The sequence below is a fragment of the Anas platyrhynchos genome, chromosome 6 (assembly GCF_047663525.1).
Source record: "Anas platyrhynchos isolate ZD024472 breed Pekin duck chromosome 6, IASCAAS_PekinDuck_T2T, whole genome shotgun sequence".
Lineage (NCBI taxonomy): Eukaryota > Metazoa > Chordata > Aves > Anseriformes > Anatidae > Anas > Anas platyrhynchos.
Window position 1 is genome coordinate 38,657,880 of NC_092592.1, and position 24,507 is coordinate 38,682,386.

Below are 24,507 nucleotides of genomic sequence, written 5' to 3' on the forward strand. Positions count from 1 at the left end.
AAAAAAAAAGAAAAAAAAGAAGTGAAATGAAAATTATGAAAAAAAAAAAAAAAACACATTAAAAATAAAGGAATGACCTCGGAATAGGTTGCATAAAGTCAGGTATGTTAGTAATTCAGTTGAATCAACATGTGATTATAGGATAACTCCCAAACAGTGATCTGGATCAAAGCTTTATTTTTTTTAAATATAGGTTGTATATAAGTTGTCCGTAGAGTTTCCCTTTTGACTGAAAAGTGAGGGATCATACCTTCCTCTTAAATCAGGAAAGCATTTGAGGGAATATTTTGAATGCTGAGAGAGTGTCGTAGTACTGTGCACTGGGGACTGAAAAACTATTCAGCAAACCATTCTTTAAATTCCTCGTGATGGAAATAACTCACCGGGTTTCAGCTATTTGTACTTTATTCCTTACGAACTGTCAAACTTGTGGTATTCCTATTCATGCACTTTATCAGCAAAAGCCACAATTCAAAAAAAAAAAGTCAATAACCCCGTTCAGTCAGTAATTTAGCATGTATAATCCGAGATACGGGCTGTTGTACCCCAGTAGACAATTAACCAGATGTTGTTGATATTATTTGTTCGGCTACTGTATTTTACCATCTGTCTGAGGAGATGGTTAAAGTTACTCTGAATAACCTCCAGATGCTCACTATTCAAATACAATAGAACATCTTGTGCTAGGCTTTCTATTCCTAATGTGCTGATGGACTAATTAAGTGATCAGAACATTCTCTGCAGAGTGCAGTCGAACTTCTGAGTAAATCCCCACAACTGCAAGGATCCCATATGTTTCTCAGCGTAGTCATAGATTCACTTTTGTCTCCAAGAAGCACGAGCGATGATTTCGCTATCTGGACAGAAAGAATTCATTATGCGTTTTATAAATGTTTTCTGATCTAATCATATCCTAACTTTTCCTGTTTTGTGAAAGGCTGATTTGTAAGTAAGATCTTCCTATAAATAAAGATGACAATTTTATTGCATGTTGTCGAAATAACCGAGGAAGTAAAAGTAGTTTTATGAAGCTGTATTTATATTGCTCGCCTGAAATTGGGTCAGATAATTTTGTTGGGAAAACATCTTCCTTGTTCGCTTGCAGAAATCTGTAACTGGGACGTTTAAGGAAAAAATTCGTTTTTCTTTCTCCCGAGCATCGCTTTCAAGTTAAAGGATAAAACAAATGAAATCAAAGTAGTGTTTGCTGCTGTTCATTTGACAATCTGTGCAGACATCCTTGTCCTGCTTGTGCGTAGAGGCTGTTCTCTGATTTTGAGTTACGCTTTCTTCTGGTCCGCTTGGGTGTCTCCTGCAGAAGATCTCTGCTGTTGTTCACCCTCCGCCCATACAGTTAGGGTACCACTAGGCGCATCCCCTGCTGTGACTGCTGTCCCAAGGAGCATGGTTTGGGCTGCTTTTCTCCTAGGCTTTAGTGATGAAGCTCCATTCTCAGTAGGAAGCGTGTCTGTGAGCTTGGTGGGCCAGGGGCTGCTGAGGTTTTGTGAGGTGGAGCTGAGGAGGTGTTTCTTAATGAGCTGCTGCCTGCACGCTGTGACTTGTGTGAGTGATGTTCATCCACCTTCCAGTTACTGCAGTGTGAGTAATTAGAAGGTTTTCTCGATTGACTCTGCTCAGTGCGGTGTTTCAAACCTCCACGCTTCCCTCTCGTCGGGGGGGTAAGGAGCTACCCACAGCTCGTGCTCTTCTCTTCCAGTGCTTACAGGTCGTGTCCCAAGGGGATTTGCTCTGATAAACCACGAGCCTCTGGGTGGCTTAGCAGATTCTGCAAGTTTGACTTAAGCTTAATGATGAAACATCTCAAAGACAAAGTTACAGCAGCTCTCTCATGAGGGGTGACCACAGGTTAGCAGCTGATATTTGGGACCATGTATAGTGAAGGGGAGGTGAGCAGAGAAGATCGGTAGGGAAACACAGGGCAACCTAGACAGGAAGTTTCTTTATCCTGGGTTCCACTGCCAACACTACAGTAAAGTGGAAAAATTTAGGAAATCTTTCCTAAGACTGGGTTTGATTATGGCAGAAGCCTTCCCCACTGCAGAAGATAATGGTGGATGTTAACACCCTGCTGCCAGAAATCTGGCTGCTGCCTTAAATAAAGAGAAACATCTTCTGCCTTCTTGTTTTTTTTGTAGATTTCTGCTAAACCATGATTAATATGCTGCTGTGGAGGAGAGCACGGAGTGGGAAGCAACGAAGTGACCGATTTGCATGTGGCGTGAATGTAGATGTTGTTTGTTCGAACTGTCAGATGAATCAGAGGAGCAGACAACTTCTCTTGCAAATGTAGTTCCTTAAGAAATTACTTCCCCAGCTGTTGTGCTATTTAACTTACATCAGTTCTTTCTGTGCTGTGGGGAAAAAGTGACTTCCAGCCGGGAGTGGTTATCTCCTGGGCTGGCAATGTGTTAAATTATTTTATCCCGTTGTCAGATAATGATTCCTACCATATATCAGGTGCACACAACTTTAACCGTTAGCACTTTGCAGGTGGCTTTTAAGCATTTACCTGAGCATTGTTAACTCACCAGCATGTTTTGGTTTTGTTCAGAATTCTTGATTTAGATCTGGTCGTTAGAGATGAAGATGGCAATATTTTGGACCCGGAGCAGACGAGCACAATAAGCCTTTTTCGAGCACACGAAATAGCTTCCAAGCAAGTTGAAGAGAGACTGCTGGAGGAAAAAGTAAGATGCAGAAAGCAACTGTAGCTTTTCCCTTTGAAACATACGATTGTAATTTAACTAGGTTACTGTTGTTATTAGCCTTGGTAATGAAGAATTTGATATTTTTATGCAGAGTTACTAGGCTTAAATGTTTTGTAAGGACTCATGTCATTGGCTTTTTAATTTCTGTGTTTTTTCCCTTTAAAGGGTTTATTAGAAATCACGGTATAGACATATCAATAAATCGGCTAGACTTGCCTTAGAGATGCAGCTGCAATGAACTTGGATGCTGGGTTTTCATGAGATTTTATTTTTGAGAATCACCCAGAACAGTGTCCTTGTATTTGTGGGATTTATGTATGCCAATCCTGAAAAATTTGTTTGCTGAATTACAGGGGCAAACGTAAAGACTTTCTCAGACTTGAACAGGCAACTTCTTTGCAATTCAAATTTTTATTTTTAAAAGGAAAAACATTTCCATTGTGAGGAGTCTTCCCAGCAGCATGAGGTAGTGAAGCACGTTGCTCATGAGCGTGCCAGTGCAGCTTGACAAGTTCCCGTGTCTCCCTGAGTTGTAAGGGGCGTAGACACACTTGCAGCCCTCACCAAACACGGTGCAGAAACATGGTAATTTGAACAGAATTGAAATCAATGCATTTTTGTATCCAGAGTTGTTTCTTTGTCCCCACTTCAGCCAGTTTCCATGATCATAGCCTGGCTTTGAGTTTTGTAAGAAGTAGAGTATATGAAATTATGCAGCCATCATCTAGACATCCTGTTCTGTCTTGTCTCTTCACATTGCTCACAGCCTTTTAAGAGGAGGTTTGTAGCTTGCTGTTGAACATCAGCTGCTGTTTAGGGACTTGGCAAACTGATGCCAAAGCTCCAGGTCCTCGCAGCAGGGGACCTGGGGTTGGGACAAGAGGTCAAAGCGCTTTGCTGCCAATGGGAAGAGGCTCTCTGCTTCCAGTGCCCTTCCTCCCATCTCCTTTTTGTCCCATGTGTGCTTCTCTCTTCTGTCTAGGTGAAGCATTTCATGGAAAGTTCACAGGAGCTAAAGGACGAGGGGTGGGTAACCTGTAGAAACTGTTCTCTCTCCTGTCTGTCTTGGTGCTCTGTACCTTCCACAGCAGGCAGAGAAAAGAATGAGTTTCTTTTTCTTGTCAGGTACATCTGAGGCTCTCTTTCTTCCATTTGCTCAGCTTCCTTTTTTTTTTTTTTTAATATGTGAATGCATCAACACATCTTTTTTAATCATTTTTTTTATTCCTTATGCTGTGGCACTTCAAGATAGATCCAAAAAATGCAGTCTGTTGTAAATTCAAGTATAAACAAAGAGGATGGGAGTAGACACTCAACAGATAACCCATATTTTTCTGTCTTTAAGGCTTTAGGAAGACTTCAAGTTCATAATGGTTAGATATTTGTTAGGCTAAGTTAATTTTCTTCCGTTCTTCAATTACAGTCTCAAAAACAGAATATTGATATCAACCGACAAGCCAAGTTTGCTGCCACTCCTTCATTTGCTTTATTTGTAAATTTAAAAAATGTAGTTTGCAAAATAGGCGAAGATGCTGAAGTCCTGATGTCTCTCTATGATCCCCTGGAATCAAAATTTATCAGGTGAGTGTACTCTTGAGTGTGCTCCTTCATCTGTGCGTCCTCAGTTAGAGCAGTGAGGCAGTTCTGCAGGATGAGGGGGCTTATGGAAGTCAAATTTCTGTGAAATGTGTAGGACAGGATTATCTGGGAAGTAATGCAGCAGCACTTCATGGTTGTATTCAGCACAGCATCTGGCAAGGGACCTTCACCCTGGGTACCCTGCAGGGTCGTGCTGTTCCTTATCACACCGTGTCTTCAGTTCCTCAAGTGCTGGCCTTAAAGGAGACGTGAGCACACCTGCGAGGCTGTGTCCTCACTTAACAGCAGCTTTGACAGCAATCTGAGAGTTAGAGTTCTACATCCCCTGCTTCTTTAGAGAAATTCTTACGCTTTGTTGCTGAAGAGTTGCTTTCGTTCATAAATGATGCATGCAAGGGGAAATGGCAGCTGTCTACTAAGTAAATACTAATTTGGTTAGCATGGATAGATTGGGCTTAAGATAGACTTGTGTAAATTCTGCAGTTGATTTTATATTCCTTATGTTAAAGGAAGACACTTAAACAAAAAAGTCTTCAAAACATTGTTCTTTCAGTGAAAACTACTTGGTGCGCTGGTCGAGCTCTGGACTCCCCAAAGACATAGACAGATTGCATAACCTCCGAGCAGTGTTCACGGTAAGTCTGGGGGGCTGGTTCAGCCTGCAAATTTTTAAGTGCTTCTCTCACGTCTTGTGAATAACTCAGGAGTTTAACAAGCTGTTTGTGATCAGCAGAGTTACCTCTGCTGGTGAAGGCTCACATGAGACGCTTCTCGTAAGTGGCAATGAAAAATTCTGAACACCTTGCTAAAGCTGAAGTTGCTCTCTGAAGTTTGAACTTACTGGAAATGATTTGGCCTCCTAAGAACTAATTCACACAGAAGTCAGGATAAGACTTATAACTCCTGTTACAATTATTCTTTTAATTCTGAGAACAATTAGCTCTTGTGCTAGAGGCTAGAATGACGAAGGCAAATTGTGAGCAACAAACGTTCTTCTGCGTACTGAAATGAGGCTTGAAATTCCATTATTGTAAAGTAATCCAATGAAACTAATATTTCTAGGACCTTGGCAGCAAAGACCTGAAAAGAGACAAAATCAGTTTTGTCTGTCAAATTGTGCGAGTGGGCAGGATGGAACTGAGGGACAACAACACGAGGAAGCTAACCTCTGGGCTCCGGCGACCCTTTGGAGTAGCAGGTAACCTCTTGTGCACTGTATCTGTGTGTTTCATGTCATATTGTTGCACAGAAACTTGGGGGTTTGAAACTCCTGGGGTGTTTTATAAACTCAGAATTGTTTGGTTTGTTCAGGCTTATTCCTGTGTTGCAGAACTGACTATAGCTGTATGAATATCCTGAAACTGTGCAGTTGATAGCTTCATCCCTGTGCTGAATCACTGTTTCCTGACCCTCAGGGTGTCCCCTCACAACCCTTCATCCTGTGTAGATCATTAAATTCCGTGTTCTTTGTTTTCATTTTCAGTAATGGATGTTACCGACATAATTAATGGAAAAGTTGATGATGAGGACAAACAGCACTTCATACCCTTTCAGCCGTAAGTAGGGAATAGTTTAAAGAATAAGTAGAGATGAAGGATTATGATTTATTTTTTAATTATAGTTTAACCTTTGATTGAAAGAAACTTTCTGTAGGTATTCTGAAGTTATTTCAGTTTGATAATTTATCTTGGATAGTACTTAATGGGAAATTACTGAGAAGAATTGTTATTTATAATAGTGATAGCACTAGGAACTTTTTTTTTTTAATTTTTAATGAGTTTAAGGCATGCATTCTCAGTTTTGTTTTCTTTTTGTTTAAAGATGTCAGGGTTATAATGTTTGAGAGGGGAAATGCTTAAAGAAGTTACATTGCTGGTTTAAGTCTGGCTAAGATTGAAAAAGACCAGCAGCATTTCCAGCATCCATGACAGGGGACTTCTGTGAAATGAGCTAGTGATAAGATACAACTTTTTCTTGGTAGCAGTTATAATTTCATGGCAGGGGCCACAGTAATTGTTGTACAAAGATGACAAAGGCTGAGAATTTGAAAGCTGGCTTGATATACGTTCTGGAATACTTTCTCATGCTACAGCTATTTCATATGAGACTTTACCAGAAACCTGAAGTATCTTGGTTGGATGCTAAAGGAGATTTGTCTGCTCACATATTGTAGTTGATCTAGGCAATAAAGACCAGTCTGCTGCATGGACCTGGTCTTGGTTTCAGTCATCTGGAACTGCAGACCTTTCTGTTTCCATCCTTGAATCTAATCTAGCAACTTGGTTGCAGGTTTTTTGTTGTTATTGCTCTTGGTCAACATGGTGAAAGATGAAGTTATATTAACATGTTAACCAAATTCCTTGATTAATGGGTATTCAGAGGGTTTCTAATAGTAGAAACAAACAAAAACACCCAAAGAGCTTGAAATAATACAGCCTCAAATTAACTTAATTTTGGCAAAAAGGCCTAAATTAGGAAGCTCCTGTGGTTTGACGATGTGGGTATGTAGAGCAGATTGTGAGGTGCTGCAGGTAGTGGATTTATGCGTAAGGTCTAAAATGGTTTTACTGGTATGTAACTGCATCAGTGGAGTGGTGTAGAGGGTGTTATTGTGAAAATCATAATTCCATCTTTTAAGGGAAATAGAGGTTTTTAGGGAAGAGAGCTTTCATGATATGTTTATTGTATTGTAAACAATAGCAAGCTTTCTTTTAGTGAGTGTGGAAATATGCAATGAAAATGAATCTTTGTGTATCAAAGTGGATGCTAATGGAACATCTAGTTTTCTGCTCCATTAAAACTGATTTATTTTTTCTGTATATATAAATCAGCTATTTGAAAAGATGTACAATGTGATTTTTTTTTTGCTGCACTAGATTAAAACATTCTTCTGAAAAAGTATATTCCAAACAGCATGAATAATGTGAAAGCACGCAATGAATACTGGTGTCATTATTTCTAATGTAGACTTAGGCTGTATATGAGCCACATTTTTCTTCTCATTCCATGCTTTGCTTCTGTTGTACCACATGCGACTCTGTTTTCATATCTTTGTTTGTTTGTATTCATTCACTAGCCACCAACACAATGGCTGTCAAAAGCACTTGGCAAGATTACTTAAATGACACTTAATGCTGGCGTTTATTTATAGTTTTCATCTTTTCATTTATTCATCAAGTTTAACAGAATGTTTGGATTATCTGCTTTTCTTGTCCTATGCCATTTCTGTTGGATTTTGAGCAGCTTTTCCCTCAGACAGTGTGCACTGCTGCTTCACTTAAGAGAACCACTGAAGTGACCCTGGAGGTGTTGCAGGCTAAATACTTACATAAAAAACAAACAAACAAACAAAGCCTGCCTGTATAGGTTTTCACTGCTTAACAGGGGATTCTCAGGTGGGAGACATCCTTCCTATCCTCATGAAGTGTTGCGGGGGCTGTGCATGCACGTTCCTGCAGGAAGAAGTAACACCGCGAGTTTGCTGTACTTCTCTCCAGTAGATCAGCGTTCTTCTGATTAATGGTCTCCTATATCTTTCTTGTTACCTTTCCTGTCCTTTGTCTTGCGTTGACTAATAAATACTCTTTGTCACAACTATGATATGATCTTTGTGTTCCCTTGTTGCTGTGACTTCTGGTTTTCTGTGACCCTTTGTTTCCTGGTGTTGGTCGTCATGTGCATCCTCCAGGCTAGCGTTGGATGACGCCATTCGACACAAGCAGCTGAACATATCATCCCGTTTTTCACCCAGGGTGGCAGGGGAGAATGATTTCCTTCAGACTGTTATAAACAAAGTGATTGCTGCTAAAGAAGTCAACCACAAGGGTCAGGGTATGTACTGCTCTTTAAGTATGCTGGTGTATGTAAAATTGCTCATTGCTTCGTCTGTGGCGTGGGATTATTATAAGTTTGGAGTTAGGAGTGGTTTTTTTTTTGGTAGCAGAAAATATATTTGCACTGTTCCTCTTCCTTCGAGCTCATTCTCCTATTCCTGCCCCGGGCCTTTTGCCCCTCGGTGTCAATCCCACAGACTCAGTGCTTTCTCTGCAGTGTCCATCACTCGGACACCTCTGTGTTTCTGGGCTGGAAACTGCTTCAGGAAGTCGGCTCTTGTGCCCCGGAGCTGTGGACTTTGCCCTCCTCGTGCTGAAGGAAGGAATAGTCCTTTCCTTCCTTTCCTTCTGCTTGTTTGGCAGCTGCACTCGCAGCAGTTGGCTTCCCGTCAGGATGACCGGGGAATTTCTCCCATCAGGGGGGAAGAATGGCCCCAGGACAAGGCAGCCTTGCTTTTTTTGCCTTTGGTCTTTACCGGATTACCTTTTCTGTACACAGCACTTCGTAATGTGCCTAGAATTTAAAAAGTGAACTGTGTGGTTCTGTTATTACTGTACTGGCTTTGATCTTTTTGGTCTGAGTTAATATACTGTTAGGCAGGCCTGCACAGAGCTCCCAGGTTGTGTTGGAGTAGGATTTGTAGGAGGTATCTGACCAATTGACACAGGAAAGATCATGTATTACAGTAAGTAGAACTCAAAATTGATTTATTTTTTTAATTCCTCATTTATCTAAAGGGAAAACTGAGATCTGATTTCCCTCCCGTTATTTTTCCCTTGTGACCGGTGTGCATCAGAAAGGAGCAAACTCACTGCAGCTTCTTGGATTCGTTTTCAATTCTTTCCCTAAGACAAACCTCCCGAGCAAACCAGGAAGGATGAGGAGCCGCTGCTTAGCCGGTCGCTGTGGGTACAGTTACTGCTTGATGAAATAGCAGCTGCTCGAACTGTCCTTGGCAACAAGTCAGAGCATCGCCATTTGTAAGAGGTTTTAGTGGAAGAGAAAGCGAGCTGCCAAATCTCCACAAAAAGAACGCGTAGTTAATTGGGTGTGTAACAGGATAACCCACAATTTGTTTTATAGATGAACGTTTTTGGGGTATTTTTTTCATAGATTTTAATTTTGGGATTTTTTTTTTCCCAGAAAATTGCTGCTGTAATTATTTCATGCTTCAACTTAATTGCCAGTCGCTTTACCAAGTGTGTAAGACTTCATTTTTTTCCAGTTTAGCGTCTTTTTTTCCCATGTAACAAGAGTGCCTGATGTTAGCTGGCAAGCGTTGGCTTTAGTGTCTCCTACTACTGAGGAGAAAAATACCAGCTGAGTAAAGCTGATGCTGTCGTCGGTGTGGTCAGGGCAATGAAACCAGCTTATGGGGTGGTGGAGGTGAAGTTCAGGGTATGTGTTAGCTGTCGAGGTCTTCATTGGGGTGCTGATTCTGGGTGGGTGTAAGATTTAACTCCACTTTCAGTGGAAAAATTTGCCATTTCTCCTTCTTTTCTCCTGTGGAAGATAAACGTTTCATTAGAAAGAGCTTGAGAGAGTTCAAAGCTTGAGGCAGTTCTCTTAATGGCTTAATAACCGTGTTCCTACAAGACCCTGTGTGTACGAGTCTGAAGAGCCTGAAATGAGAGAAGTCTGCTCTCACAGTGCTGCGAGGAGGAAGAATTTGATTTCACTCCGGCTTCGTGTTAAGGGCCCTGCAGGCCCGCTGCGCGTCTGCAGTGCAGGCCTCGGAGGGGTCAGCTGTTGACCGACGGCTTTTCTTCTTCCAGTTGATGCTTTAAGGCCCTGCTAACCTGTTTTCCTTCTGAATTAAGACCCGTTGTAGTGAAGTGTTCACCAAAATCTCTGGCTTTATGAGCCTGTCCCTGAGAAAGCTGCATGTACCTGCTTCTGAACACGTGCCCTAATTCCTCCCTGCCAAGATGTCTTCCAGACGGTATCGCTCCAAAGGCACAAATCCTTATCTTGCTCAGGTCTCCATTTTTTTTAAGTACCTAGTTTCCAGGTGTAGATGTCACTTTTCTAAAGAGTTCAATAAAATCAGACTTGGTTGTGTTGTACTCATATTTCTGCTTGATGAGCTCTATTTTGAGTTTCTCTGAATGCGTTAATGTATTTTTTGTAAGGTAACGAACAGCTACCTTGATGTGTCCTCTTAGAATATGTACAAACACACAATTTTCTTCAATAACTAGGAAAAAGCTCAAGTTTAATAATTGTGGTTTTTACACAACAGGTTTGTGGGTGACTTTGAAACTTCTTCCAGGAGATATCCATCAAATTAGAAAAGAGTTTCCACACCTAGTGGATAGGTCAACAGCAGTGGCTCGGAAAATGGGATTTCCTGAGATTATTATGCCTGGTAAGCTCTTGTGTGAAATAATTCTGCTTTGCTATGTTTTGATCTTCTTTCCATATCCATAAGCATGGAAGATTTTGGGGGGAAAAGAACACCAAAAATGTTAATTTGGGGTATGGTATGTGTTAGAAATAAGACCTCATCAAAAGATCTTGTCTTAAAATAAATATCAGATAGTTTGATGGTAAAGGTATACCTGCCACATGTGCTGCAGAAACAGATTAAAGTAATAACCACGTCCCTTCCCCCTAAGCAAAGACATGCTACCAAGGTGATGATGGAAATTCTCTGTTTCCAGTGAGGGAAAGACATGCTTGATATTATTTTCCTTAGCAAGGGCATATGTAAAATTTCCATCTCCCGAGATGAATCCAAACTAGAAAGTAGATAAGATTTTTCAGAGCAAATGGCTTGATCTGCAGATATGCAGGTCTCTTAAGGTTTGTGCTAGATTTGGATAATGTACTTGAAAGAAAGTCAGACTGTCTCTGTTATACATACATTCTGTGGACATTCAAATTTGGTGTTTATTTATCTGCCTGTTTATGATATAAATATCTATTTAAGTTATCTACCTCTTGAATTGGGAAATGGGATTTCCAATAATTCCATTTTCTAAGTTTTAATTTAATTGGGGTGAAGCTGAGGACTGTGCTAAGACATAAATCTAATATAACCCGCCCCTGCAGCCCTCAAACCAGTACAAACATCAAACCAACTCCTGATGCCATGTTGCAGAAGACCTGTATAGGCTGTCATATTTTAAAATTGAAAAATATCTGTGTATGGGGTAAATTAACGATGAAATTTAAATTTATCCTTTCAAATTAATGATTTAAAAATGAGACAAACAAAGAGAACTGAGATGTTTTTGGAGTGATATGGTACATAATGTTGATGTAGTGTTCTTTTAGTCCAGAGATAATTGTGACTATTTTTGGTTGCTTTATTTGTTAGATTCAGTTTTGTGCACTCTGAGTTGGGAAGTCAGGTTTTAGAAGTCTTAATACAGTTTTAGTTAAAACAGCTACAAATTTTGAATGTTCAAGACCCTGTGGCTTTTAAATATTTTGCCATATATATGTTTGTTACTTCTGAAAACGTGGTGGTTGTTGTTTCTATGCACAATTTCATAACTCAATAGGCAGGCTATGAAAATTGTTGCTGACTGTCCTTTTTTTCTTCTAGGTGATGTTCGTAACGATATCTATGTAACGTTGGTTCAGGGAGATTTTGACAAAGGCAGTAAAACAACAGCAAAAAATGTAGAAGTTACAGTGTCTGTTTATGACGAAGATGGAAAAAGATTAGAGGTATTAATTTTTTTTAAATGTTAGCTGGTTTATATGTATCTGTCTAATCTTTCTCAACATCTTTTTAGAGCTCTTTCAAATATAAAAATAGGGACTTTTTATAGACAACAAAATTTTCTCTTTTATCATGACCACCTCATGCTATCAGTGCGTGCAATTTGATATTAATTTCATGGGACGTTTTGAGTGAGCCATTCTGTCTTATTTCAATCTACTTATGAACTTATTTTTTGTTTACTTGAATTGAAGAGTGGAGCTTAAGATGGGCATAAACATTTTCTCTTCTGTTTGTGTTTTCAAGAGTGTTATTTTTCCTGGTGCTGGTGATGAAGCCATCTCAGAATACAAGTCAGTAATATATTACCAAGTAAAGCAGCCTCGCTGGTTTGAAACTGTAAAGGTATATATATATATAAGTTACAATTACTTATCCATCTGGGTTAATATGACACAAGTACATGTTTCAATGGGAAGTCCTGAGAAGCAAAATGAGGAAAACGAATGCTTGTAGTCATCTGTAGTGGAACAAAAGGAAGTCTTTCAGAGACAGCTGGAAAATAGATTACACTTTTATTGCATAATAAACTTTATTTCGTCCTTTTGGTCAAGATGACTGTTATGGGGGCACTGCACCATCTGTTTAGGAATGGTTTTCACTCTTGCCATGAAGCTGACCTAAAGAAGCAGGATATTGAGGTTAAAATATAACTGCCATACTGTTGAACTCATCGTTGTTTTGGGATCTGGCTGATTGTGCTTCAAGCTTGCTGAATTTGCTTTGGTAATAACATTTTAGCTTAAATGCTGATTTTTATGTAGGAGGCTGACGTTAGCTTAATGAAAAATATTCTGTTGATCTGTAGTCAATGGGAGCAGTAGATGTGCATCAAGAAGAGATTCACAGCTGCTCCCCACATCATTTCAAGTCCAGGGGTGCTCTGGTTGCATGCACTGCCAGAAGGTGGCTGTTAGGGAGTCACAGAAACCTGGACGTGGTGTTGGGGAGCAGTAAACAGCACAGGGCCTGAAAGTGGAAATGGTTAAGAAAATACAACAGCTCTAGCAGAAGTAAGGGGGGAGAAGAGTATTGGTTACATCTCTGCAATGTCGGTTACACGGGGATCAGAGATGTGCTAATAGGAGTACAAGCAGTGCATAGATAATTGACACTGTAAGAAGTTTGCCTTTGCCAATCAAACTCAAGGTGGGCTTGTTTCTGAGCTCGGGGTATTGATAAGGGATGCTTTGAGGTTACAGCCATCACGTCCCTGTCAGCCATAGTATCTCCAGATCTTGCTGGGTAACTTAACAGGCTTGCTTTGTCCTTTCTCTGTTTCTTAGTGCAAGGATTGTTGATTTTCCTGGGGAGTTTGTGACCTTTTGAGGTCTTTGATGGCAAACTGAGGCTTGTCTTTAATGTTAACATTTTATAAAGATCCAAGGCTAGTGTTGAAAAACGTCTAGATGAGATTTGGTAGTGGTAGATGATATTTGAAGATACTGTGCCGACTGTTTTCTTCTCCATCTTCTCTCCCAATATGTGAAGGTCGCAATCCCTATTGAAGACGTGAACCGCAGCCATTTAAGGTTCACGTTCCGACACAGGTCATCGCAGGACTGTGAGTAATTTGTCCTTTTCATTGTGATTCCTGTCAGTGTCTGGTGCCAAAATGTCCTGAAACAGGCATGAAGTTCCTGTCTGTAATTGACTGCTGTAATTGCTTTGGTGTGGGGATAAGCTTTTGCCTGCTTATTTAATGTTAACATCTCAGCTTTTCCGTTTCTGACTTCTTTCTAGCTTTTACCTTTTGACATCACCTTTTTCCTTTCTTGCCCGGTCATTTCTCCAAGCCAAATAAAAGGGCTAGGGAGTAAAGCTTGCAGTTAGCAACTGAGAGGGTTGTGGTGTTGCTCATCTCAGAGGTAGGTGGTAGGAAAGGTATTTAAATACAAAGAAGCCCCACATGTGAAATAGGAACCTGAAAGAGAGGTTACAGCAGCATCAGTAGTTGAAGCTATTAAGAAACCTGGTTTCCGTTCCTGGTTCCTATTCTGATTTGCGGTTGTTTTGAAGTAATGTTGATGTGAAAGATACTTTTGAGCTTGTGGTTCTTCTCAGCTTTCCTGTAATGTTGCTGGCAGCTGAGATGCTTTGAGCTGCTGAGGATCTGGCCAAGACAGCTAGACATCCTCCATATATCAGCACTTATTCTGTAGTAAAGTTTGGGGATTTGTCTTGGTTATGATAACATTCATTACGTATAGCAATTACAGTGGCTGTCTTACTTGACAAGAACGTCTTTCAAAAGTTGCAGCAAAATATTTTTGCTGTAGAATACGTGCACAGACTTAGTGGTGATGGGGTAACATCCATTGGATGCATTTTGAGGTGTGTAATACTTCTTACATACACCCATTAGTGCGATGTAGAATTCATTATCATAAGGGGTAGTTAAAGCTGTATTTTGTAAATTGGTCATTAGTAACAGTTTCTCCTAGTTTATAGAATAATACCACCTAATGAAAACAATATGTGGAAAATTAGTGAAATTGGTGTCAAAATTACGACTGTGAACTATGGACTGCGAGAGTAAGAAAAATTTGTGTGGTGGTACAAAAACTTTGGTTGGTCACTGTTTAAATATTAATTAGATGTCCTGCTTTAGGGCCCCAGTGTTGCCTCATAGGCTTATTGGACTATCTTAAGTTGCTTGCACTTTCCTTCTGGTTTTATTTCTAAATTTACTTTGCAATTTATATTAACCCTTGTTGCCATGTTATTTCAGTTCTTGATGCTAGATTTTGAACATGAGAGCAAACTGAATGCATTAGCTAGTTCCATTTGGCTGTGCAGTGGGTTAGCGTGGCCAGATGGACGTTCATTTTTCCAATTTTTGGTTCTAGGTGATGTATAAAAGACTCCTCATTTCTAGAACCTTTTCTGCATCTGAGAAACTTTACTAGTATCATTCCTATGTTCTCTCTTTTCTTATGTTTTAGGTGAAGTGTCTGTACTAACATCGAATACTTAATTATGTATTTTTTTTTTAACAGCCAAAGATAAATCTGAGAAAATATTTGCCCTTGCATTTGTGAAGCTCATGAGATACGATGGAACGACTTTGAGAGATGGAGAACACGACCTTATAGTCTATAAGGTAGAATTTTGAGATGGTGTTTCCATAGTTGCTAGCTAAGTGTGAGCATTACTTACTTTCAGTGAACTGTTGTGTTAGACAATTGCAAGTAAGGTATTTGTTATGGAATATTATATTAGTTAAAGCAACTAAATACTGTGCAATTTGCCAGTATGGCAGACTGATGGTTGAACTTTGAATCTGTTTTCTTGGGAATGGTTTAGCTGTTGAATTTCTTAGGCTTGCCATGGAATTTTATCTGTGTGGGTTTTCGTGGCTGGGGAAAACTACTTGCGTAGATCTTTAAATATTAGATCTTGGCTCTAAGCTGTGTAGACTTGTTAGATAACTCCAGTTCTGGAGCCAACCTGCAGAAATTCCAGGGTAAAGAACAACATTTTGTTATTAGGAGGGCTTTCTGCAAGTTGTTTAAACTGTTCTGTCTTGTATTTAAAACACTGCTGCAGGCAGAAGCAAAGAAGCTGGAGGATGCCTCAACGTATTTAAGTCTGCCATCGACTAAAATAGAGCTGGAGGAGAAGGGACACTCTGCAACGGGGAAGAGCATGCAGAACCTCGGGAGCTGCACCATCAGCAAAGACTCTTTCCAGATCTCTACTCTGGTTTGTTCAACAAAACTTACCCAGAATGGTAAGTTCATAGAACTGCTGGGTTTCTGTCCCTTGCAGCGTGAGTGCAACCGTATGCAGTGACTTGCAGACATCTCATCTGTCCCATTGCCTCTGGAAGGGATGGTGGATTGCTTGACATGCTGTCCTGGATTAAACGGTCAAGATGCAGCAAAAGCATCTGCCCCCAGTGTAGTGTGCAACTCGTGGATGTAGTTTTGCTTTATTTGTCTCCAAGTAAACAGGTTTCTGTATCTGTTTGTGGCAAACGGGTACTCAGGGTTAAAACTGAGACTTTTATATTGAAATATACTGAAAACATGTTCTGTGACATTTTCCTACTGTGTGGATATGAATAATAGCACCAGGGAAAAGGGTGAGTTTATTTTCGAGTGGAGAAGATATCATGGCCGTGCTCCTAAGTAATCTGTTGTGTTATTTCCAAGGTGCAATATCCAGTGCTTTCTGGATCTTCTGCCAGAAGCAAGTGCTGTCACTCTTGTGTCAGGCAGGCAGGTGTGTGCATGGGGCTGTGCTGCTTGGAGGTCGGTTTCCTTTTCACAAACGTTCGTAGGAACACGGAAAGCTGGGGACATGCTCAGTGTATGCTGCTTCTTTTAAAACGGCCTCATAGAAGTTTTACCTGTGTATTTGTCAGCCCAGAGGCTGCAGCAGCCAGTGCTGGTGGCAGCCACCAAAGCAAACATTTCATGCTTCCAGCCAGTGCCCCCTCTTTACTTTTCATGCTGGTTTGCCATGCCTTGTTCTCCTGGCCACCCCCTGCCCAGGGGGAAGGTAACTACTTGGATGTAGTCACCTCGCAGTGTGATTGCAGTCTTTTCCAGTGCCATCTCTTAGAGCACATCCCAAGTGTTTGGTATTCAGAGCACATCACACGCACTGCAGTTTGGCAGTCTTGGAGCCTAAGAGGATGCTTAGCAAAAAAAAAAAAAAATGCAGAGATGATTTCTGGAATTTCATTGCAAGTACAGGATGGGAGCTGAACGGTAACGCAGTGATTTGGGGGGCTTTGTACGACGCAGGAACCAGCACGTGGAATTGAACTGCGTGTTCTTCTGGTTTGTGATTGACATCGTGAGGCTTTTCTCCTCAGTCTTTTCTGCTGTAGCAGGAAAATATTTGTTAGTATTTGGAAATATTTCGCAGTGGTCCATTTATTGACTGCTTTCACATAGCTGCTACTTACATGAAAACCGAGCACTGTTTTGTGCTTAATTTACCTACAATTTGCATTGAATTTTGATCAGAATTTAATGTTACTGGTAATTGTTGTCTCTGAAACTTTCTCTGAGTTGCCAAAGCCTCTTCAAAGTGTTACAGCACTACTAAACACAGTCCTCATGTATTCTTAGGCAAGTGAGATAATATTGCTCCCTTAACTTTAAAAAGAAACAAAAATCCATGATTATCTTTGCCTATCAAAGTTTTTTTTTTCATTTTGATCATCTGTAACAATTCTTTCTTTACTCTCAGTAAGAATCACAGAATTTGCTTTGAAACTTATTTTTAATAATTATGAAATTATGTTAGTGGATCATATAATTCTTTCTGCGTTGTATTTGATGCTACAGATTGTGTCTGCAGTCTCTCTGAACACTTGCTTGATTTCCATTCTTTATGAACTGCGAGTCGTTAACGTTGCTGTTCTGTTAGTACCTGATGTTCTGAGCATCCGTAGCAGAATATATTAGTAGGAACAAATTGCCTGTCGTCTTAGGTTTTTTTCAATTTAATTTTTAGGAAGAACAGCAGTATAAGCACAGGAGAAGGACTGCTTAAAATACATGTTAAAAAAAAAAAAAAAAGGTAGCGAGGTCTGTTTTGCATCCATTCCTGATGTCACGATGAAGCCAGGAGTATGTGTTCATTTTGTTTTCTTTCTTACAAGTAGCCTCTTGAGCTATGACAAACTGAGGCCTTGTATACTCCAGCAGAGGCAAGGTGGTTTTGTTTGTTGAATCTTCTTTTTCCATCTACAAGTTGGAGACACCAGCAGGAGGAGGGTAAATATCATCAGAAGTGGCATCCCCCTCTACATGAAGGCTGCCTGTGGATATAAATCTTAGCAGTGCCCCTTACAAGACCATCAAGATGTATGTCTTTTTTTGATCAGGATGAAGGGAATAGAACTGAAATTCTAATATTCTAATTTCTATATTCTAATATTCTAATGGTCTTGCTGGAAAACATCTCTGATTGCCAGTAGCTGGAGAGCTGTCTGGTGCTCTACCCATGCAGTGGCAGTTGTGAAGCATCCGAGGCGTCGAGAGTTATTCAAAGCCCTTTTTTGTGTTTTCTTCCCTTCATGAAGGATTCAAACATGTAGAAAACTAGTGACTGCTCTTGATCCAGAGACAGGACTTCAAAGAACCAAGGAGACTAAGCTTTCAGAAAACAGTTGAGGTGAATTTTACTTAATCATTCAGTATAATTAGTAAGTTTTAAAAAAAAGTTATGCATATGAAATGCAAATTCGGATGTTTTAGTGGCATAAAAATGAAGTTGATTTGAATACAGAATTAAAATAAAGCAAGCCATTAAGAGCAAAAAAGCAAACGCTTTAGAGGGAAGATTATTTCAAAGAACAATGAAATCAGGTTGCAAGTACTGTCTAACTTCAGCGAAGCAGTTTTGAAGAAAGTTTGAGTATCTGTGTAGGGAAACTTCTGCATGCATACAGGTCAAGGTAGGAATGTAATCAAGAAACTGGACTGTCCTATTGTTAAATAAAATGTAAAAGAAGATCTTCACATAAATTTGATGTCATCCTAAGTTGCACTAAGCTGTTTTAAGTTTTTATTGGGTACCGGTAGGCTAGATATTTATTCTAACCCTGAGCAATTGAACATCCTCACTCTGTCTTCTTCCTCCGATACTTTCTTATCATATAAAGTTCACTTGACCTAGGTGCCTACAGTAATTGCTGTTTACTACTGGCTGAAATACGATTTATGTTCTTACTCTGTACTAACTTTGTTGTGTTAGATGTGGGTGTGCTGAGAGAGGAGGAATAACTGGCTGGCTGTTACTTTGGGGTTACAGCTCGCAGTCACAGTGAACACACGTTCTTTCTGCATGCTGTAACTTAGTTTTTTGGTTGTTGGACTACGTTGACTTTTTCTGTTCTCACATGTATTTGCTGTGTCATCACACTGCAAGAACACGTGGGTTTGCTTTCTTGGGGCATTGCACGATGCTATTCAGAGATGCGGGCTGGCTTTCGTTCAGTTAATTTCTTTTGTCAAGCAGGTGCCTTTTTAGAAGTCAGACTGAAACCCAGTTTAGTGCTGGAAAGCCACTGGCTATAAACATGTTCAAGAAATGCTTTGGATAACTCATGGAGGCATCTCCAGCTTTCTTCCAGAAGCAATTTTTCTTTTGAAGTTGAGTTTCTAAGACTTCGGTTTCATCCTAAAGACTTCTTGTAAACTGCATTACCAAAAAAAAAAAGAAGAAGAAAAAAAAAAAAGGATTTTCTAACTACACCATAGCTTTGAAGTCTCTTTTAGGCCCAAAGAGAGAGAATCCTTGTTTTGGTGTCAGTGCTGCTCAGAGGGAAGTTACCCCAAGGAGAACCGCAGTCTGTTGCGTTAGAGATGATTTTATTTATTCCTTAGAGGGAAAGGTTTGGGGGAACATCTAGAAGCTGCTCTGGGTCTAAGGCATGACGAGCTTGGAGTTTGGGGTTTGTTTCAATTCATGTTGCATCTCAGAAAATATACAAGTGGCTATAACTTAGTGGTGCTGCAGAGTGGCTGTTAATATTTACTAGCGTGCTTATTTGCAGATTGAAACACAATTGCGAGCTGTCTCATGAGAAACTGGAGAATGGCGCTGTGGCTCTTCATGGCTAATGAGGGAGAGAACCTGCCTGCTGCAATTTGTCTCGTATTTATCAGGGAATGATGAAGTGACACCAACTTGGTGGTGGGATGTAGGATTTGGGGACGAGACCATTGCAGTTGATTCATTTCATGGTCTGAGCCACAGCCTAGTCCATCACTTGGAAGCATCCAAGTCATTTGGACATTCTGAGTTATTAAGCAGACAGCTTTCCTCTGAATTAGCTTGGTGTGCAACTGTTTGGCTTGTGCTGGCGTATTTTCTTTTCTCTGTATTCAGAGAGAGCAAAGAAGCTAGAGGCACTCACTCTGGAAGAATCGCAGCCGTGTAGATATCACTGTGTTGGTGGCTGACTAATTCCAGTTTGGCATCTTTTTTTAAACACACAACTGTTGTATGCAGCAAATTAAAACCGCGGGATCAGGCTTCCTTGGCCCAGATTTTAATGCTGACACTTCAAAATCAGTCTGCTTTTTTTGAAAGCCTTTCACAACTCTTTCATGCCAGAAGCATTGCACTGCCTGTCTGCAGTGTCAGATGTACCCTACAAATATGTTATTGGCCAGTGAAAAGGGCTGACCTATCGAAGTAAGCCTGTTTGTCCTGAACACAGTTATGGTGTGTGCGTGGAAATAAATATCTGGCATGATCTAATTCTTATTTTTTTTCCTTTACTCCTAGTGGACCTCCTGGGCCTTCTGAAATGGCGATCTAACACAAATCTGTTGCAGCAGAATTTGAAGCAGTTGATGAAAGTTGATGGTGGTGAAGTGGTGAAGGTAACAAGTTAATTTCTTTAAAAGTAAATTTGGTGTCATAATTTTGCTAAAGGCTGTATTTTGAGGTACTCATCTGTTTTCTTTTCTCTCCCCTGTAACCATACTGCACATACTTGCACATACCTAAGAGATACCTGGCTACAGTTTGGCCTTCAGGAATGCAAATCCCCTTCTCCTTTCCCTCAAAAAACATTTCAGATGTTAAATAAATTTCTAGAAATGAAGGTGTTTTTTTTGTGCTTCAGTGTTGTTTTTTTTTGTTTTAATATACAGATACTGGAAGAGAAAGGCTGTCTTTTTTTTTCAAGATTAAAACATCTTGGAATTATCACATGGTGATATTTATCATATTTTAAATAGGAGGATGTGGAATGCATGCACCTTACTGTGTGCTGCTTGTAATTTTTTTTTAAATTATTTCTCCTGAAAATACTTGGCTGAGCCAAGGTATTTACATTTGCCAAGGCCACTGAGTGATTGCAGGGACCTGCATAAAGACAGATTTATTTGTGGAAAAGAGTAGGCTGAGACTTCATTGAATGTGTTGTACTAAATCAAATATAATGAAGTGTCAGCAGATGTACTGTGCTGGGGACAGGTGACCCTTAAGGACCTACGGTGTTTTTACTTCATTTGGATTTTAATGTGTTTAATAGGAGCATGGTGATGTCTTGAAGCAACCTAAAACATCTGAGACTGCTGGTACTGTTCTTTATTGAGAGTGATAAATTCAGGATCTCAGGTGTGGTTTGTGTCTTGGGAAGGTTCTCAGTTCTCCCTGCTGCTGCTTTGTTCTGGATCATTTGATAGCTAAAAACTTGACACCGATACCAGCTCCGACGAGTGCTGTCACAGTGGTGTCATTTGTAATTTTCACTTGTCTCCAAATGACACCAGCGTACAGCAGATCGGTGCCTGATGGATACCAGTGATTTTAGAGGCACCAGGATGCGGCACAAACAGGGCTCAAGTAAGAGCAGAGTCAGGGGGAGTTCTCCAGCCGGCAGCTGCTCATCTCTCCATCTCACTCACTTCCCCCTAGTGTGTGGGAGTCTGAGCAGAACTGGCTGTGTGCTTAGTACAGAGGTGTGAACACTTAATACTGCTCTTCTCACCGTGTTTCTTCATTTCAGAAGACCACTGTTTTGCTTTATCTCCTACGGTAACGTTCAGAAAATCTTGGTGTAGCCTGCTCTGTTGCATGCTAGTAGCACTTTACCTGGTTAGTAACTGTTCCTGTCTGTTCTTTCAGCTCTTTTGTCCTTCATGTTTTTAAATGCCACATCAGACACAGGCTATGTGTGCTACAGAAAGTATATATTTGATAAAACATATCCAGGTTTTCTGTTAAACTATTTATTTTTAAACTCCAGTACAACATCGCTGCCTAATGGTATTCATTCAGCACGAAGCAGGGATCACCAAGGTCCTTACTCAGAATAACTGCTTCACTACTGTATGAAATCTGTAATTGCCATCTTCCTGTAGCAGAGGTGCTGTCTCAATCATTTGAGCAGAGTCTATGGGATGTGAGAAAATAAACTAATAGTCCAGAACTTATCCACACTAGTTCCCTACCTGAGAAGTTTTGCTTCCACTGTTAAAACAAAAGCATCCATCCTGCATCCTCCTTGCTGTTATATGAAGTCCTTGTAAATGGATTTAAAACTTGAACTCTACCCATGGAAGTCAATGTGTGATGCCTAAACATGAAACAAAGACTTGAGCAGTCATTGCACGGGTTTTTAACAATCCTTTGTTTTCAGAAGAGAGTTAGCCAGGCAGGGGTTTGGGTCTGGTTGTGTCCGTTCTCTTCAAACTGAGACAGAAACTTCTCCTGACAAAGCTGTACTCTTTCAGTGTAACCCAGGTGATGAATCCCATTTGGCCTAGGAGATCCATTGTGCAGGTAGAAGTCTTGAAGGCTGGTGGGAGTCCAGGTGTTTTCCATAGCATACATAATACCTCCTGGGGGTTGCAATCTCAGAAAACAATCCCATAATGCTTGTTCAGACATTCCTCCCCACCTACCCTTTGTCTTGTCTACTTTTTAAAGAAAAAACAAACAAGCAACCACCACCACCAACAAAGTTTCAGGATTGTTCTGGCAAATCTGTCTCAACCAGCAGTAAGTTGAAGCCTTTCTCTCTCCACCAACCCAAACACCAACCGTGGCTGTGGCCGCTCTCATCCTGCCATGGGGGAGCCCGTGTTGTTCCTGGTGGAAGGAGATGCTCAGAGCCAGACCCCGGTGCTGATCGAACTGAATGCATTCACGACTAGCTACAGTTTATACCTAAGAGACTTGCTGTCACTGGGAAGAAATGCTGTAATTATATGTGTGTAAAACAGCTTTTATCTCTCTGCTCAACTTCTGTCCCTTGCCGCTAATCTGCTTTTACTCTCGTGTTGCACAGGTCAACATGGCTAGCGAAGACTTCCTCGGGGCAGGGATAGAGACCCGTAGGTGTAGGGCTGGGGCAGAGGGTTGTGTGCTCGGTGTCCCATGCCTGCATGTACACTCTTCCTTGAACTTCTGGGTCTGAGCCTGTGCAGCTGTGGAAAGCAATATGCTCTGCACTTTTTGGTTTTTTACTGCTCAGCTCAAAGCTGCTGAGGATGACTTAATTTGGCATGAGACTGAGTTGCTTGTCTGGTTTGTGCTCTGAAACATCAGTTTTCAGAAACTGCATGATCCCATTGACTGTTGAAACTGAGTTTTGAAATACGTTTTGTTCATCTACCATATGTAGATTAAACGTTTTCAGGTACCAAGTGTGATTTCTGACCTTTTTTTTCCTATTTTGGGGTGATATGGATGTATAGATAATCAACTAAACATTGTTTTTCAGCAAATGATTTTAAGTTTTCCTTTCTCAGCTAACTTGTGAAAATGTCTTGCATAAAATATAAATGAAAGCAAGTGTTTCTGTGTACGCCTCTGTGAAGTCAGATTTTCATTATTCCTCTCCAGCGTGATGACTTGTGTGTTTGTTTGTAGTTCCTTCAAGATACATTGGATGCACTTTTTAACATAATGATGGAGAACTCGGAGAGTGAGACGTTTGACACATTAGTGTTTGATGCTTTGGTAAGTCTGTGTTGTGGATAGACAAAAATGTAGATATTGTAATGCTGAATAAATAAATGTGTAGATGCAAGAATGAAGTTTTGCAGTGAAGCAGTATTGGCTGTTAGCTAGTTTTGTTTTGGTTAAAAACACACGGGAAGTTTTCATTATATTTGAAGTTTCAGATGCACTTGATTGACAAGTATTTGTATCCTGTCATCTTCCCAGACAGGATGGAAGCAATCACGTCCAAGTATTTTAGTGATTTCACAGCAGAATTTATGACAGAAACAGCAAGTTTCTACTTGGAGCAGAAAACTTGGTTTGGAATAGAAAAGGAGAATATGAATACATGGGGAGGATAATCAAAAACCAAAGTCTCTTTGTTTTGCATGTTGTTATACTTATCTGAAAACAGTGACTGAATGTACAGAATTCAAGTGTTTTGAGGATAATGCCATAGTTATGCTAATTTTTCAGGTATTTATCATTGGGCTGATAGCTGACAGAAAATTTCAGCATTTTAATCCAGTCCTGGAAACCTACATTAAGAAGCATTTCAGTGCTACATTAGCCTACACGTAAGCTTTAAAAATTATTTTTTCACATTGGGGGTGTAATACAACTGGCTCAGTAATTTAGTTACTTGTTTAATTAGGAATTTGCCCACAGAACTTGTGGGGTAGGAGCTTCTTGGAGAAGACTGGATATTATATGTCTTTCTCTTTTAAAATAATACTAATAAAACATTTGTAAGAAGGAAGTCTTGATTTTCTTGTACTGAAGGAGGGGGTAATTGACTATTTCAATAATATTTTGTAATAAAAATATTCATAAGCAATTCCCATCATACTTGAGAAAGTAAGCGTCCATTTAAGATTCTTCAAATCTGTCCTGTTTGGTGCATTAAATTGATGTTTTACCCTATATCATCTGTGTTCCTGTCACTTTGGAGAGCAAGCAGTGAAGAACAAAGGTCTGTTACTTTTCCTGTCTTAAGTATTTCTTGGCAGATAGCTCCTTTGCTGCTGCTCATGTTGGAGAAAAATACATAATGGATATCTTTTTGGTGTTGGGAGGAGAAAAAAAAACAACAGACAAGCAAACCTGCTGTGCATTTTGCTGTTATGCAGTCTCTATTATGTGAGCAGAAATGTTTGAGAAATATTGATTTAAAATAGCAAAGAA

The 24,507-nt window shown here is 40.1% G+C and overlaps 1 protein-coding gene across 3 annotated transcripts in view; it reads left to right on the plus strand.

Moving 5' to 3' along the window:
- The window catches only part of DOCK1 (dedicator of cytokinesis 1), a 259,267-nt gene that overhangs the window by 24,191 nt on the left and 210,569 nt on the right, over positions 1–24,507 (plus strand). For 2 of the 3 annotated variants that reach the window (XM_038180995.2, XM_038180993.2), the window contains exons 7-21: positions 2,573–2,708; positions 4,153–4,310; positions 4,882–4,963; positions 5,391–5,526; positions 5,812–5,884; positions 8,017–8,159; positions 10,405–10,530; positions 11,716–11,840; positions 12,142–12,240; positions 13,387–13,459; positions 14,895–14,998; positions 15,445–15,628; positions 20,152–20,249; positions 23,251–23,340; positions 23,800–23,900. In XM_038180995.2, coding sequence (XP_038036923.1) covers positions 2,573–2,708; positions 4,153–4,310; positions 4,882–4,963; positions 5,391–5,526; positions 5,812–5,884; positions 8,017–8,159; positions 10,405–10,530; positions 11,716–11,840; positions 12,142–12,240; positions 13,387–13,459; positions 14,895–14,998; positions 15,445–15,628; positions 20,152–20,249; positions 23,251–23,340; positions 23,800–23,900 — 1,728 coding nt within the window. The remainder of the gene's footprint in view (positions 1–2,572; positions 2,709–4,152; positions 4,311–4,881; positions 4,964–5,390; positions 5,527–5,811; positions 5,885–8,016; positions 8,160–10,404; positions 10,531–11,715; positions 11,841–12,141; positions 12,241–13,386; positions 13,460–14,894; positions 14,999–15,444; positions 15,629–20,151; positions 20,250–23,250; positions 23,341–23,799; positions 23,901–24,507) is intronic. The other variant, XM_038180994.2, reaches the window with a different exon arrangement.